Below are 18,214 nucleotides of genomic sequence, written 5' to 3'. Positions count from 1 at the left end.
AAGGATGGCAAGGCCTAATTTTCAATCCCTCTTCATTACCCCTACCCCTATCAATATTAAGTGTTCGTTTGTCTCTGAGGTGTATGGAAGACCTAGAAAGTTGCCAAAAACTCCTCGAATTGTGAAAGGGATCATTTATGGAATGGCCTTTTTGTGAGTGATCGTGCCTTTCGTGGTTACCAATGATTTTAAATGAAGACGAGCCTGTTGTTGAGAAGCCTTACTCCTCAACTCTACAATTCTTCCCCAAGGGTATAATAACCTTTTGAGGTGTCTTCTACTCAAAAACCAACAACTAGATTCCTTAGGACCAACTTGCTATCACTTCGAAGTTTTCCTTGGTTGTGGAAGGAAACTCATTGAGGTAACCTTTAAACCGCTTTGGGATTGAAAGTTGGCCCTTCAATCTGGAGAGGGATTTCTCCTTAACTCTACCACTCAAGGTCATTGTAGTAGTAAGTTACTAATACCAGTGTAGATAATATCGCCGAATAGCGTAAATATCGCGATATTTTCGGCGAGCCGAAATATCGCCAAGAAAATATCGCGATATTTTCGGCTCCCGAAAATATCGCGATATTTCCGAAATATCGGCGATATTTCGGCAAAATATCGTGCGACGATATAAAATATCGTCGGGCGTGTTTTGCCGCAGCTACAAAAAGGAAAAATTGGTTTTTTTCTTCATTTCTGTTTCTGAGTGTTGGAGAAGGAAGGGAAAGAGTTTTGTGGTGCTTGTCAAGGAGGGTTTGAGGATCAAACAACGATTATCACCACCAATTAAGATTTTTTGTGGATCAAAGATTGAAAAATAGTGAGACAAACTTCATTTCTTCCATTAACAGGTATGTTCTTAAAAACCCCTATGTTAATGATTTTTTCATAGATTTAGGGTTATGCTTGCTTGCCTCTTTGCCTACCAACATTTTGTTTCTTTGTTTTTTTCCATTTGCTATGATTTTCATGCCCATGAACCAATGCAAGGGTTTTCTCCATATTTGGACAAGAAGCTTCATTTTTTTTTTCAACTTTCTTATGCACCCTCTTATTGCCATTTTTCATTCACATTGCAAAATGCAAATAATGTAGTAATTTTTTTTGAATGAGGTGGTTATTACTTATTATTTTTTCATTTTGTGTTGGGGGGTTTAATGCCAATTTTTTGTTTTTTTTTGTGCCCTAGGTTTGAATTAGTTCACTACAAATGTCAAATATGCCAAAAGCCTTGGACCCATTTTGGGAGTATGGGGAGGCTGTTGGTGGGGCAAATCAGGCATATATATCATGCAACTTGTGTGGGACCAAGATGTCAGGAGGGGTTACACGATTGAAATACCATCTGGCTAGACTCTCTGCATATGATGCAGATGTAATGCCTTGTATGGTTTCTAGTGCAGAGGTTATACAAAAAGCTCGTGAAGCAATTGCTAAACAAGACAGAAAGAAAGTTGCTAGGGAGAGGCCAATGGTCTCAGATAGATAGCTGCTAGTTTTATTTGTTTTGCAACTTTTGCTACATATAAGTTTATAACTCATGATGATGAAATACTTTTAAAGTTTTATATATGTGATGTTATTTTGTTTGAGTCCTTGATTGGACAATTATCACTATCAGGGATCAGCAGGATATGTGATGTTATTTTGTTTGAGTCCTTGATTGGACAATTATCAAGGACCAGCAGGATATGTGATGTTATTTTGTTTGAGTCCTTGATTGGACAATTATCAGGGATCAGCAGGATTTGGTATCGCCTTTGAAGTTTGATGTATCATTTTTATTTGACATCATATATATCAATGCCTTCTTCATATTTATGTGCCAATGTGTTTAGTTCATGTTGTTATTGCTTTATATGTTTAGAAATCTGAAAAAAAAATGAATATATTATGCATTTTTTATGCTTGCCGATATTTTCGCCGATATTGCCGATAAGATATTTTCTGGACCCTCACCGATATTTTCCCGATAACGATATTTTCAACAATGACTAATACGCTCATTGGCCAGATTTTACTTGTAACAAACGAATTTGGTCTGGAAAGAGAAGAAAAGGGACCATTGGTAATGGAGTCTTTGAGAGAAATAAATATTGCTAGACACAGGTTATATGAACAGCTCTAACAAAGGCAAGATAGATTATGGTTTCTTAGACAAATCAGCATTAAGGTATTGTAGAGGACTGTAGAAAATAAACATCAAAAACAGAGCAACAATATGATTTCCGCAAATGATATATAAGCTAAAAAAACACATAAGTATTTCGAATAACATGAACTTGAGCATTCAATATATATTCCAATTCATAAAACTTTATTCAAATACTGAAGATCTAATGATCAAAGACTTGACTGAGGAAAAAATAAGCACAGTAGGAAAACGGACAGGAAACCATTCACACATGAATCTCTGGAAATTGCACACGTAACATCGGTTATAGCAGAACATATTAATCTCAAAAAGTATACACAAGGTCTGTCTTTTTCAAATCATCCCCAACCCCTGAATGATTACAAACTGTTGATTAAATAGGCAAATTACAAGGCCTATTTTGAATAAAATGTCTTTTGCAAAAAATAAAAAATAAATATTCCACCTGATAACAAAATCGAATAATGAATAAAATTAAATTAAAGCTAGAAATAGTTGCTAAAAAAAGGTCTCGAATAGTTGAGATTGTTGATGGATTTGTTGGTTGGAAGATCATTGTTGCCAAGTGTCCTATTCCTGCTACCAAAAAATTGAATGCCATCTCTTGCTAATCCCCTTGAATCTGGAACTGATGGATTTAAATACTTTATCTGGAAATGATTATTAGACAACTGTTTCTCTACCTGGCAATCTGGGGTTGATCTTTGACTTGATAATTATGTGCTCTACCACCTGTTGCCAAATATCTAAAATGTCGATCTCGATCCTTAAAACCTGGAGTTGAGTTGCCACTTATCTCTTATGGATGCCTTTGAATACTGATTTTTCTCCTACAAATGTTCACCTGTGATTTGAATGCCAAAGTTGAATTGATGAGGTGGCTCATCAACAGGTGTCCATGAGCTTTTTCTGGCAAACTCTTGAAAAATAGCCTTCAAAGAGCCATTTGAATCTCCAAACCATGATAGCTATGTAAAAACTGAAAGAGGTTTTTGTTAATGGGTTCATTCCCGACAAAAAACTCTTTTGGTTTTCAAAAATTTGTTTCCATTTGTTTGGAAACCGTGCCTGAAGTTACTAACTTTTACAAGAAAAAATAGTGTAAAATAGAGTGTTGCCAAATAATCTGTCAGCGCTTGCCCAAAATAAAACAAAAACTAGCGCTAGCATTTATACAATCTCATCCTTCCTTATATACATTGATTCCATTTCGTTGCTTGTTTGTGATTTATGTGAGCATCAATACAAATCTTGCCCATGAATTGCTAACGGTGATGTTTAAATAAGTTTTGATGTGTTTCATAAACGAAGTATTATAAACATAATGGTATTGGCTAAATGGAATTTAAGTGAAATGGTAGGTGAGATGGGTGAATAAGAGTATTAGTATGGAATTCCACGTGAGTGGAAGTGTGAGATGGAAAAATAAATGTGAGTGGAGAGAAAAGATAAGTATGAGAATGAGTAGGGAGGGTGAATAAATATATTTTATTTATTATTAAAATATAAAATTTATTTCTTTGTAAAATCAATAACATATAGAATGGCGAGGGTAATTAGGCTTATGAGTGGAAAAATATCACATGAGCATAACAAGAAGAACTTCATCTACTGTAGATTGAGAAATGGCAGGATCAGTAAAACCTTTGAAGCACATGGAACTACCAAAACTTATGAAACTGCAAGCGCTACAAAACCAGTTGAAACCACCAGAGCTGCAAAATCCCAGAAAAAACTTGATGGGTCTTCATCATTTGATTGCTTGATCACCATTAGTTTGCCTTCATACTTTGGGTGAATGACACCTAGCATAACCATTACTTGTTGCAATTTGATTTGAGAGCACCACCATTGTAATCGGAGGCACAATCCACTGGCTTTTAATTTGGCAGTGCCTGCTTGTTCAGAAATTAAACCATTCACTCAAATTTAAATTGTCAGTGTTTTCCTTTTTAATCTTTGAACCAGTACTGACAAAATATCTGTCAGCGCTCCTGAATTTTTTGTGAAAAACTTCAAACGACTGCTCTCAGCCATTACCCGTGAAAGTAAACTGTGATAACACAACTAAAGCAAATTTCTTATTGAACGAATTTTAATTTTAATTATAATTATATGCTATTTGATGTTTAAGTTGGGAGTCACCACTCCCAAAAATGGTCAAAGTATTGGGCTTAGGTATGTAGAAAGCCCTTTGCCAAATAAAATATTGCAAATGACTAAACGTAACTCTACTACTTGACTCAAGACTCAATAAAATATAGAGGTTACAAACAAATCTCTCCACGTGGTTGTTTATGTCTTTGAGTGATTTGGAAATCATCGTTGGAACCTAAGAAGGCCAATTTTTCCTACTCTCTAGTGGATGGATGTCCAATCATTAGCCAACGCCTATCTATTTTTTGTGATTATTCTAAGACTCTTAAGCACATATTCAAGATCTACTAAAAGGCCCATGCTTCCTAAGAATGAGTGGATAGCTTGTGCATGCAATTTGCTCAATCTCAATTGACTTGGAACGTTACTCTTCTTCGAAACAAAGAAGTTTGGCTAAATGATTTTGTTGCAGCCTAGCATGCTTTCAATGTTGAAATTGTCTTCCACCTCTGGCAGACTCTAAATAGAATCAAATTTAAGAATGGACAAAATAAAATTTCCTTTACCATTTTGACAATATTTCAGTGGCTCTTTGGATTTTGAACATCAACATGAACACTTGGATTATTGGGGCAGGGCCCCTACATTAAGTCATAACGCTCCCAAACATTCATGTTGATCACTGCCTTCTAATATGTCCCATCAAAGGTCAAGCTAGACAGACTACCATCATGTAAGCAAGCATGTGAATGGTTAGAGCAAAGGCTACACCCCACATGCAGCAAGAAAACTCAACGATAACAATACCCCTCTTGCAAATCAAGTGAACCAACTAAATAGGGGTCAGCCTCGATCCTTAGAGTAGGTTAGCTCCATGCTTTCCAACACCCCTAACTATTGCAAACCTAACTACAAGTTGCCCCACCATCCTTATTTAAACATGATTTTTTGTAACATCAACTCAATATTTAGATTAGACATCTAATGTCAGCTTAGAAGTGCCAAATTAGGTCGGCCCTATGAATTTTGTCTCAACACACACGCACACACATACACATATACAGGTATAAATTGTCTCGTGTTTGCAAATGGTAGCACTTCTCTATTATGGTTGTGCCTTTTGTTTTTTTTCCTTGCTATTATAATCCATGGCTTGATTTGGGTCTATATACAATATCTCCAGCACAAGTTATGTATTCCAGTAGCATGATTCGACACAATATGAGTCCATTTGATTAGTAACCCTATGTCCAAATAGAGTGTCCTTTTAGGTTTGTACATGGCAGTGGAGAGAACCATTGGATGTAACTCATTCCCTTACATTATGCAACCTCTCACTCATGGTAACTAAAGGTGCTGCTCTCTCTCATTACTTTCACACACAGTTTGCATGATGAGCCTCAACAACCACCACCGAATGATAAGGAACTATGCATCCCGATAGCCATTTCGGGGGTGACCAAACTGCCTCAAGACAAGAAGATCAAATGGGGGGGCCATTAGTTGTTAATGGACCACAATCCGGTGCGAAATGATTGATTGGCACAAGTCCAAAAATGACGCCTTTGATATTGTAGCTACAATGGTTTGTGTTAAATTTGACAATGATTATACTTATTTCCAGTGCAATCCTTAACACAAAAATTGATGCTTTTACTGGTTTTCTAGTACTTGCCCTTGTGCCAATGATTTTCGCTAGTTCTACTAGATCTCAATGGGAATTTTACGTTTTTAAAGTCATGCATGAATTTTTAGCACTGTGAGTTTCAAGAGGACTTATGCTTCTTCATGGCCAAATGGTGATAGCTTGTTGCTTTTACCACCCTTTTTGTTTGTAAAATGCTAGCTATACATATTGTTATATTAGTTGGGATATAGGAAGCATCTTTACAAACAAAGCATCAATTGGGGTTATCTCTGGTGATTGAGAGGAAGGATTGGAATCCTCCCCACCCAGTGCAATTTCAGCAAGTAATATGACGGATGTTGGCAGTATTGAAATTTGACAGTGTATGTATATTCCTCATATAGAATATGCAACATTGTACCTGTGAAAGAAAAATATTACAAACAAAGCACAACCAGAAAAGAAGACTTCAAGCAAAAAAATGAACTTGAAATATCATAACTCGTGAACAAATAATATGATTTGATAAAGACATTAAAATGTCACAAGAAATCATATAAATATTTGATTTACTTATCCAATCTTGGACTAAAATAAGGTTTGGACAATGCAATCACCACAAATAGACTGTCAATAAACTGACATGCCTGACTAAGTGATAAAAATGTTCAACAAAAATGTAACAATCAATCAAAATCCATTGGCATTAAAAAAAAAAATAGGACTTGCCTTTCTTAACACAAAGGGTCGTTGCACATCAATTTCAAGAGTATGAAATGCTCCAATCTGTAGTAAAAGTGGAAGGGAGAGATTTAATATGAACACATATTATATAGAAACTGACCACGGTATAAAATAGAAAATGAATAGAGAATCTTACTAAAGGGAAACATAACCTTGACGTGCTCATTCTCAACAACATTTTTTCCGCGAATCCTCAATACAGCTCCCACATTATCATAATCTATGGCCTGTAGTAAGGCATATTCAATTTCAATTAGATGCAGCCAAAAATATTACTCCATCAAATTCAGTTCCAGCGCTAATTTAACATTTACTCAGAGAACAGAATCGTAAATGCCAATTCAGTTCAGCAGAAAATCGTAAGTACCTCGACCTCTATTTCCAGTTTTAGTTTAACACGCTCTACATCTCTTTCTCCAGAAGAGGACTCTCTTTGCACTTTCCTGCAAGTTTAAGAAAAAACCAGCCCAAACAAGTTCACCAGCTTGGGAAGCAACATAAAGCATTACTGCATCCAAAACTAGTGACAATATGTGATATTTCAAATCACAAGAAAATTAACCAAACCTTTTTAATTTCTTATACAGAAAAATGGGATGTGTTCCTCTTCAATATACAGGAAAGCAATTCAAAAAACGAAGTCTTCTGGGCCCTGGCTTGAGATGCAACAAACAAGGACACTACCATCTACAAGCAGACATCACTAGCTAGAGAGGCAATATACACCATTTTTTCAGAAATCCTTTGAGAAGCATGCTACAAGGGGAATACACCAGACATCAATTTGCCTAGGTGCTAGGGAGGGGTGCCTATTGTGCCAAAATGGTGTAACCATTACACCAAAATCACTCAGGACTTGCACCCAGCATCATTCCTTTGAAATTTGTGCCATTCAGATGAGGCAGAAAACAGCGATAATGGAATTCAAAGTTGCCAGGCTCAACTCAAGAACAACTGGGCGAGACCTAAGATTAAGAATCACATTGTACTCTGGTCCCTGGACAATCTGAGAATTGACTAGAGAAATTTTATTAAAAGAAATTATAAGTTTCAGAAAAGAAACAATATATTAAATTATTGTAAAAGTAGCAATTTCCATCTTATGCAAATTTTCAGAAACAAATTGTTTTAAAATACAGAGATGATACTACATACTACAAAACTCCATGGATTCTGGACGTTGACAGGTTTGTTGGTTGTTTGTTGTGGAATCTTTTTGTTTTTATCTCTCTTTTATTAAGACTCTGACGCTTGAATAAAACTCGTTAAGTCAATCTGACTTGCATTTGTCTTGTGAGTCTGGATTATACTTGCAAATCAAAATTGAGAGTATGACTTCGGGCCAAGCCAGACTATAGTCGAAGATGACCTGACTTGGTTTCAGGATCAATCTTGGGATTGGACTCTGACTCTGAGGAAACAGATGGAACACGGGTGGATGGCTTTAATACGCTGTCCACCTTGAAAGTGAACCAACAACAACATTCCACCAAAGGAAATACAATTTGAATTCTTGAATGTAGTTGAAACACATTTAACCAATTTGGCATTCATAGTTAAGATACCATCCCATAACTACCAAGAAAATTGTAGAACGGTGTCCATGTGTGCTGAGTGAGAATCCATTTGCCCATAAACCTATCAAGTCATATGTTGAGTATGTACACAAGATATCTGACCAAATCCCTACCCACTTAACATTATTGCAGTCTCCCTGGGGAGAAAATATTCCCATGCACAATCCCACTCAAATTACAAATACCAAACCCTCTAATACATGTCATATTCAAGTTTCTTGAACAAATTGAATACAAACATTCATAAAGGAAAATATGTGCTACCTGACAGTCACTGCAGAGAGCCTGTCACCTTTCGCAACAAGGTTGTATACGTGCCATAAATCATCTGCCTCCTCCGGAATCAGCTGAACGGGCAAATGTACGCTATTTCAACAAGAAAATTGTTGTCGGATATGCAAATCAGAAATTTGAAAAAGAGCAAAAGTACCTTGACGCTCCCAGGGCCCTGAGGAACTATATCTCTGTGCACCAGCTTCATCTCTCCTGCAATTCGCTCTCTCTGACCTTCCAACGGTTATTGCGTCCGAAAACCGCCGATTATTTAAAAAACCCCTAGTTGCTCTGATCCTTCAGTTTCCACAGTAAGCTGAAGCGCCTGTTGAGTAATCTCCCATCGGCCGAAGGGCTATGACTGTCGAGGTGTGTTTAAATTCCTTCCTTGTGGGAGAATACGCAAACAAGTATTTTTATGCTACCTCTGCTTTTCGTCAATGACGTCGTCAATTTGCGTTTATGCAATGGAAGGCCGTCTGTTTGGTGGCCTTCAACGCTATATGCATCTACAGTGTAATATGGATGAATTAACCAAAGAGGACAAAGTAAAATAAAATCAAAGTTAAAATGGTAGGTCAATACAAAATCATAAATATAACAAATAAATTTATATATATAAGCTAAGAGGATGAAGTAAAATAAAATCAAAGTTAAAATGGTAGTTAAAGACAAAATCATATATGTATAGGTTTGGTTAGGTTTGGAGTATGTTTAAAATTAAGAGCTTGTTTTTCTTGGATGTAAGGGACTAAGTTAATGGCCTGAGATCCAAAGGTATATAGCAGGAGCAAAAGCATGCTTCCTTATAGCACACCAATGGGTAATTCCAAGTGGCGTGGTTTTCTTTGAATAATATTGATGAATCAACGTGCATTCGCGGATAGGAGCTACTGATAGTTGTCCCCACTACTGGTCTGACAACTAAGTTATGACAGGTTTTCCCATTGTTTAAAAATAAAAATAAAAACTTGAGTGATTTGGTGAACAATTTGTTTTTTAAGTTGCCTAGGTTTAGGCCTCTAAATATGCTATAACTTGTGTGTTTATGCATTTATGAAATTGTTATTTTCTTGATAAAAATAAACTAAAAACTATATATGAACGTTAAATTCCTTAGATTTCATATGGAAAATAGAGAACAACAAATGCAATCACACACCATCCACATTGAACATAAAGATTAAATATTTTCTCTAGTAAACTCTTACATGAAAAAACCAAACTAGAATGTGAGGTTGTTATGCTTCCTTTTCTCTAGTGTGGAAATAATGCAAGTATAAAGGAGAAAGCACTCTCTATGGAGTTATCTAAGATCTATGGCCTCTTAGACTACTATTGAACACTAAGTTCCTTTATTATGATTTCTAATTGTTAGGGTTATTCTAGTAAATTTGACTCGTTCAAGATATTGGTGGTATTATGGCTCCAAGTATATCAACATCCATGGTTTTTTCCCATGGTATTATCTCCGATGAACCCTATTTAAAGGATGGATAAATCAATGGTAAATTGTCTCAATGGCCACTGAGAACAATCAATGGTGTCTTTAGACACCACCATCTCTCTTGGTGATCCCAACATTAACTCCTACTCTCAGTTGCTCTGCTCTACCATGAAACAAGATATAATAGCATATAATAGAACCTCTTCTTTGCCTAGTGGCCTTCTCTACATAGCCCAATAGCCAACCAAGGGTCAAGTTTGAGTCCTTCAACTCTGAACTAGAGTTACAACTTTGACCCTTCTAGAGTCTTCTTCATAGTCCACATGTGGCTAGCCCCTTTTGCATGAGTCATGGGGGTTGACATGGCATACTCTCGAACCATTGTGTACAAATCAGAAGGTCAATTTCTGAGAGGCATAGCTTTTGCATACAAACTCTAATTGATATATTTCTTCCACCGTTGGAATGGTATCCAAGTGTAGAACAATGTCACAGGGTTACACAATAAAGCAAGAAAGTTTTGACCCTAATTTAAATGTCATTTAATGCCTCAAAATGGCCCCACGAGGTTTCAGACCCTAATCCTCTAAATTGGGACACGAAAATAAAAATGACCATGCAAAGTGATTCCTCAAATTTTTCTATTATGAAAACCTCGAGATAAATGACAAATAATATAATGATCCAATCCATATCAATAATGTAAAATAACCAAAATTAACCTTTTTATATTATAGAATAAAGATATCCTTAACACAAACCTTTATTGGAATGAAAATTTTGTGCTACTTTATTTATAACATGGTGAGCCAAGATGCAATAAAAGATATTTACTTATTTAAGAATGATTTGAGATTATAGAATAATGGCTATTTTAATATTGATTTATTCTTCATTATTTTGAAAAAAATCTTAACAAAACATAATAAAATGTTTATAAATATTTTGTCATGCTTTGGATCGATGGCCGACTACCAATCCGAAATGCAACTTCCAACTTACTAATGCCAAATGCAACTTCCAACTTAGCTAAGAGGTTGACGATGGTCGAAGATTTTTCATTGCCAATATTTAATTTTTGTGAACATCCCTTAGGCTTTTCAAGTCTCCCATGAGAAGAAGAAGAAAATCATTGGAAAATGATACTTTTTTGTTATTCATTTTGAATAAAAAAGTACAATAAAGCAGTTGATTTTCAGTATTTTTTAGCTTATACAGCATGTTGAAAACAAAAGTGCAGTTTAACTGTTATTTTCATAAACTTTTTCGTTATACAGCAAGATGTAAATTCCAAATATATCCTAACAACATGTAGTAAACTAAGATTACATCTACAACATGTACAAATTTGGAGTTGAGGAAACATATGTTGTAAATGCAGCAAGAAAATCTAGTTTTGACTTTTCCTTGGTCAACCTAGATTAAAATTCAAATTTCTATTTTAGCAGAATACTTGGAGGTAGTTAACTGGGGTGACATGGCTCTTGTCACTCAGTTAACTAAGTAAATTCAAGTTGGAGACACTTGAGTTCAATTCTACATGATTGATTGCTAATTTGTAGCAATCTATTTTAGTTAATTTGAGTTATTGACAGTTTAACTAGTTCTAATTGTTAGAATAACTAGTGGAGGTTAAGTTGTGGGTGTGGAACTTCAACCACACTGAGTAATCAATCAACCCAAAATAATTGTTGCATGCAGAATATTCGAGTTACCTAGTTGAGATTGGAGTTCAAGGACAGTGTGCTATCAGTTGTAAACTAATCCAACTTGTACAAGTGGAGCAATTCCCCGTTGTGAAATTCATTAAAAAAGGGGCAATTTCCCAAGGAAATAGGAGCTTGCGAAGGCTTGAAATTGGCTAAGTGTTGGGCCAGGTTCAGTCAGTCAGGCAAAGAGATAGTCTATACACTTGCAGGGTGTGCTCAAGCTTGAGCAAGCATTGTATTTCTTCTCTATTCTCTGATTAATGTAATACAGATAGTAAGGGGTTTTGAGCGGTTGGTTTCCCCTAGATAAATCTTTGTGTATGTGTGATGTTTCCTTTTGCATGTCAATGATTCTTGTTTTAGATGGTGAATTAATTCCTGCATATGAGTAGAGTAGCTTCAAGTCTTGTGATTTAGTAAATTTCATGAGTAGTTTTGAATCCACACATTAATTTCTACATGGTATCAGAGTTGGAATCACTGTAGAGCAAAGATTTTGAAGTTGTCATTGCAGGAGGTTCGAGGTTGCAGATTAGATATTAGGATTTCTTCAGGACTGAGAAGATGGCTTTCAATGGACTAAGGCTCAAGTATGCCCTTGAGGGAAGCTCAAATTATGTTGCATGGAAGGACCAGATGGAGGCAGTACTAGAGGATAATGGGTTGAAAGAATTCATTGATAATGATATTCTGAAACCAGCAGCAGTTGATGCTCAGAATCTAATAGAATGGAAGAAGTGTGTTGCCAAGGCGAGGAGGATCATATTGGAAGGAGTATGAGACCATATTGTCTCTAATCTCCATGGGAAAGAGAATTTGTATGTAATGTGGCAAGTGTTGACAAATTTGTTCCAGAATAGTAGTGACCACAGGAAATTGGCACTCAAGGACAAGCTTCGAAATATCAAGATGCAAAGGAACGAGACCATTCCACAGTACCTGAGCAGGTTCAAGCAATGTTGTGATGAACTTGGTCAAGTTGGTGTTACTATAGCAGAGGATGATTTGGTGAGCCTAACCCTTCTAGGCCTCCCTAAGAGTTGGTACAACTACCAAGATTCAGTGAACGAGATGGAGAAGCTACCAAATTGGGAACACCTTTGGTCTAATTTAGTATAGGAGGAGATAAGGCGAAGCACCAGAGACAAGACTTCATCCAAGGGTGAGGATGAGGAGAATTGTGCCTTGGTTGGAAAGGCAAAGAAAGGGAAGGGGAAGAAATCCCAATCCAAAGCAGATTCAAGTCAAGGGGGCAAGAAGAAAGACTTGTCCAGAATCAAGTGCTTTCACTGTCATGAATTCGGGCACTATGCAATGAAGTGTCCACACAAGAAAGCAAGCAAGAAGACTGCAGGAGGAAGAGCGGGTGAAGCCTTGGCTTCGCAGTTTGAAACTTGATTTTACCCTCATTGCATACATGGCAAGTATAGTGATGGGTAGTGTGTTGTATCTCAACAGCGGTGCATCATTCCACATGATGGGAAACAAAGAATTTTTCAATAACTTGGAGGAGAAGGATCTCCAAATACACATCGAGATGGGATATGAAGGAATTTATAGCACGACCAATACTGGTACAATTACTTTTTAGAGGGAGTCTGGCTCCCCTCTCAGGCTCAAGGATGTGATGTTTGTACCGGGTCTAAAGAAGAATCTAGTTTCCGTAGCTATGTTGGAATACCATGGCTACGATGTGATATTCAGCAAAGGGAAGACTTTCCTGAGACATATCACCACGGGACAAGTGAATCAGATCGAGGTTTGAGTGAAGAACCTCTATAAATTAGATGTGGAATAATGTGCAGCATTAAGCACAAAAGTAGAGAAGGTGCAGAGTCGAGATGTCGATGAATTATGGCATAGAAGACTTTGCCATTTGCATCATAGTGCTTTGAAGATCATGCAGCATATTTCTACAGACCTCTGCAAAGGAGCACTAGAGCAACGTGATACATGCAAAGGGTATACGTGGGGAAGTACACAAAATCCACCTTCAATGATCAGGACAACAGGGCACATGCAGTGCTTGAAAGGAACCACTCTAATGTTTGTGGACCTTTTTCGATAGCCTCTACTTCCAAGCACATGTATTATGTTATATCTGTAAATGATTTCTCACAAAAGTGCTAGATTTACTTTATACAGAAGAAAGGCTAGAGATTCTCCAAATTTGTTGAGTTTAAATCACTTGTTGAGAAAGAGATTGGCAGGAAAGTGAAGGCTGTAAGGAGTGAAAACGGTGGTGAGTACGTGTTGAATGAGTTTAAAAAAAATTATGCAAAGGAAGGAATTCGACTGGAATTGACAACACCCCATAACCCATAACAGAATGGGGTGGTAGAGAGGAAGAACAGAAGTATTGTGGGAGTAGCACGGGTGATGTTGCATGACCAAAGTCTACCTCTACATGTGCAGGTTGAAGCATGCAACACAACGATCTATTTGCAGAATAGGAGTCCTCACAGGATTCTTAGCATTAGTACACTAGAGGAAGCTTTTTCAGAGAAGAAACCAGATGTGTCACGCTTCACGATCTTTGGATCATCAATTTACTGTCATGTTTCCATGGAAGTAAGGAAAAAGCTAGAGTCGACAACATAGTTGGGAATATTTGTGGGGTACACAAACACACCTCACAACTATCGGGTGTACTTGTCATCCCCGAGGATGAAAGTAGTCAGACATAATGTGAAGGTTGATGAGGAGAAGGAAATGAGGTGTTCTCTTGAGAGGTAGCTTCGGTTGCAGCCTGATCAGGAGATTTTGGCTCCAAAGGAATAACCTCGGGAAGTTGTGGAGCAGCCACAAGCAGAGGAGTAGAGAGTGGAGACATCCACTCAAGCATAGACATCCAAAGAAGGAAGGAAGTGAACTAGGGAAGTTAACAGATTATTGCAGGATGCTAGAGAGAATGTGGGAGCACCCACATCACATCGCAGGCAGAGGAGGTCACCGGATTGGTACACTAGCTACATGGATCTGATGAGTGCACTGGTAGAGACAGAGCCATCCTCATTCGAGGAAGTTGTAAAGCAACCAATATGGGTTGATGTTATGGTAGAGGAATATACTTCCATTGTCATAAATAATGCTTGGGAAGTGGTCCTAAGACCAGTAGACAAATGAGTTGTTGGTTCAAGATGGCTTTATAATGTAAATCATGCAGCATACGGGAGCATAGAGAAACACAAGGTTAGATTTGTGTCCAAGGGGTTCTCTCGGGTGGAGGGAATTGGCTATGAGGATACCTTTGCCCCAATACCAAGGTACTCATCCATCAGGTCAATTCTAGCATTGTCGGCACAAATGGGGTGGAAGATCCACCAAATGGATGTGAAGACAACATTCCTCAATGGAGTTATCGAGGAGGAGGAGTTAATTGAGTAGCCAAAGGGGTTTGAGACATTTGACAGAGAGTCACATGTGTGCAGACTCAAGCGAGCATTATATGGACTCAAGCAAGCACCTAGTGCTTGGTATACCAGGATTGATAACTATCTCACCAGTTTAGACTTCACCAAAATTGAAGCAGATGCAAACCTTTATCACATTGTGGTAGAAGGTAAATTATTGATTATTGTGTTATATGTTGATGACTTGATCCTTACTGGTGATGAGCAGTTGATCAGATCTTGTAAGGAGGACCTTGCAAGAGAGTTCGAGATGAAGGACATGGGCCTCATGCACTACTTCCTTGGTTTGGAGGTATGGCAAGGAGATGGGGAACTGTTTGTCTCTCAGGGCAAGTATGCCAATGAGATACTTCAGAGGTTCCGCATGGACAGGTGCAAACCCATGGAGACTCCTCTAGCAGGAAACTAGAGGAAAGAGGATGCTACTTCAAGTGAAGTAGTGGAGGCTACCATTTACAAGAAACTTGTGGGTTCACTCATGTATTTGGTGAACACACGACCGGACATGTGTTATGCAGTTAACCAGCTTAGTCAAGCAATGGTTAAGCCAACCAAACTATATTGGAAGGCAACAAAGCATGTGTTGAGATACCTCAGAGGCACTACTCAGTTTGGTCTTTGGTACAGACGGACAAAGGGAGTGAAGTTGCAAGGCTTCACAGATGCAGATTGGGTAGGGAGTCCATCAGACAGGAAGATAACTTCAGGAGGAATTTTCAGTGTTGGTTCAACAACGGTTTCTTAATACAACAGGAAGCAGAGATCTGTGGCACTCAACTCAGCAGAAGCATAGTACATGGCTGCAAGTCAAGCAACATGTGAGGTTATCTGGATGAGAAAGATTCGTGTTGAGTTATTTGATCAAATGATGGATCCTACTGTGATTTACTGCGACAATCATAGTTGTATCAAACTCTATGAGTATCCAGTATTTCATGATCAATCCACGCATATCAACATCCAGTATCACCATCTACAAGATTGTGTGCAGAGGAAGATTATGTTGTTGCAGTACATTTTGACAGAGGAACAAGATGAAAATATTTTGACAAAGGCTTTGTCAAGAGGCAAATTCGAGTTCCATAGAAGCGGGATTGGGGTATCTGATAATCCCTTTCTTGCTGAGAGGGAGTGTTGAAAATGCAACAAGAAAATCTAGTTTTAACTTTGCCTTGGTCAAACTAGATTAAAATTCGAATTTCTATTTCAGCGAAATACTTAGAGGTAGTTAACTGAGGTGACATGGCTCTTGTCACTTAGTTAACTCAGTAAATCAAAGTTTGAAACACTTGAGTTATGTTCTACAGGATTGATTGTTAATTTATAGGAATCTATTTCAGTTAATTTGAGTTATTGTAAGTTTAACTAGTTCTAACTATCAAAAGAACTAGTGGAGGTCAAGTTGTGGGTGTGGAACTTCAACCACACTGAGTGATCAACCAGTTAATTGATCAATCAACCCAAAATAATTGTTGCATGTAGAGAATTCAAGTTACCTAGTTGAGATTGGAGTTCAAGGGAAATGTACTATCAGTTGTAAACTAATCCAAGTTGTACAGGTGGTGCATGCAGTCAGAGGATTGGCCTATGGTAATTACGCAATTCCTTGGTGTGAAATTCCTAAAAAATATGGGAAATTTCCCAAGGGAAAAACGCAAGGAAATAGGAGGTTGGGAAGGCTTGAAATTGGCTAAGTGTTGGACTAGGTTTAGTCAGTCAGGCAGAGAGATAGTCTATACACTTGCAGGGTGTGCTCAGGCTTGAGCAAGCATTGTATTTCTTCTCTATTCTCTGATTAATGCAATACAGATAGTAAAGGGTTTTGAGCAGTTGCCTTCCCCTATATAAATTTTTGTGTATGTTTGATGTTTCTGTTTGCATGTCAATGATTCTTGTTTTAGACGATGAATTAACTTTTGTAGATGAGTAGAGTTGCTTCAAGCCTTATGATTTAGTAAATTTCATGAGTAGTTTTGAATCTACACATTAATTTCTACAATAGATTCAACAAAAACTAAATTTTTGGGAGGATAAAAACAGAGAAAAATTGTAGCTAATTGTTGTTATGTGTGCGAACATAAATTGTGTTATTATCACCTTAACATCTTCAACAAAAGATTTGAAAATTTGCCTGATATTGTAGAGCTAGATTTTTTGTTGATTTTCCTGTAATCTGATGTGAAAACAATATATATAATGTCGAGGGATCCAATTTAGAACATGAGATCCAAAGGAAAGAGGTGAGTAGCTCGGACGTGATCACCGACAAGCTCCTCCATGAAAATAGTGCTAGGGTCCAAGGATAAAACGTTTTTTGATAACCTGACAGTTGTTTTGTTAAAATCCAGGTAAATGTGTTGGAACCTGACCTCTAGGAGATTTTTTTTGCTTCAATAGTTATGATCTTCAAAGTTTAGAACCTCTAACTGGGCTTCTCCTACCAGTCAGTCTATAATGCATTTGGAGTCACCAAGAATCTGTATACAGTTTATATTTTCTCTCTTAGCTAGTGTCATAAGCGCCCAAGCTGCAATCAACTCTGCTTTAGTGTTGGTTCTAGTTCCAATTCCTATTCTGAATGTGAGAGATTTGTTTTCAGGTAATTTAATCCAACCTCCCCCACCACAAAGTTAATTTTGCACAACATCATCAAAGAATCACACTGCTAAATCATAATCGATGGGAGGGAAGGGACGCTTTCTAGGACTGTTGTAATGATGGAAGCGGTATTCTCTGAACATAGAAGTGATCTTGGAGGATGAAAGGAGAATATTTATGTTCCCATGTTCAAAAATAACCTTATTCTCAAGGTTCCAAATGCCCCAAGCTAAAAAAATGGGAAAGGTATTTAGAATTTTGTGTTTCTTGGTCCATAAGCACAAGAAGACATCAAAGGTGGATTGATCCATATTTTCTTTAGTGCCCATAATTTGTAGGACAAAGAGCCATATTTTTTAAGATGTTTGGCATTTGACAAAGAGGCGATCCATTGTTTCCTCATGTTGTTTGCACACGAAGTAGTTGTTTGGCCCCATAAACCATGTTTCTGAAGGTTCTCCCAAGTTAATATTTTATTATATAAGACCAGCCAAGGAAAACATTTTTTCTTATAGGGCATATTCCATTTCCAAATAAATTTATTTCGCCATCTGATGTCCTTAGCCACCGTAGAGTGAGC

General features: G+C 37.4%; 1 protein-coding gene across 2 annotated transcripts in view; it reads right to left on the bottom strand.

Moving 5' to 3' along the window:
• The window catches only part of PEL1 (Eukaryotic release factor 1 (eRF1) family protein), a 377,005-nt gene extending 368,047 nt beyond the window's left edge, over positions 1-8,958 (bottom strand). For both annotated transcript variants that reach the window (XM_089373739.1, XM_089373740.1), the window contains exons 1-5: positions 8,625-8,958; positions 8,459-8,541; positions 6,985-7,060; positions 6,770-6,844; positions 6,603-6,659 (exon numbers count right to left, since the gene is read on the bottom strand). In XM_089373739.1, coding sequence (XP_089229865.1) covers positions 6,603-6,659; positions 6,770-6,844; positions 6,985-7,060; positions 8,459-8,541; positions 8,625-8,675 — 342 coding nt within the window. In that variant the 5' untranslated portion in view covers positions 8,676-8,958. The remainder of the gene's footprint in view (positions 1-6,602; positions 6,660-6,769; positions 6,845-6,984; positions 7,061-8,458; positions 8,542-8,624) is intronic.
• Positions 8,959-18,214: the final 9,256 nt, after the last annotated feature.

This window comes from Pinus tabuliformis, chromosome 8, assembly GCF_031772625.1.
Source record: "Pinus tabuliformis cultivar Carrire ecotype Pingquan chromosome 8, CPIR1, whole genome shotgun sequence".
Classification (NCBI taxonomy): Eukaryota; Viridiplantae; Streptophyta; class Pinopsida; order Pinales; family Pinaceae; genus Pinus; species Pinus tabuliformis.
The sequence above is the reverse complement of the archived record's forward strand: the minus strand, read 5'-3'. Positions and strand labels throughout refer to the sequence as shown.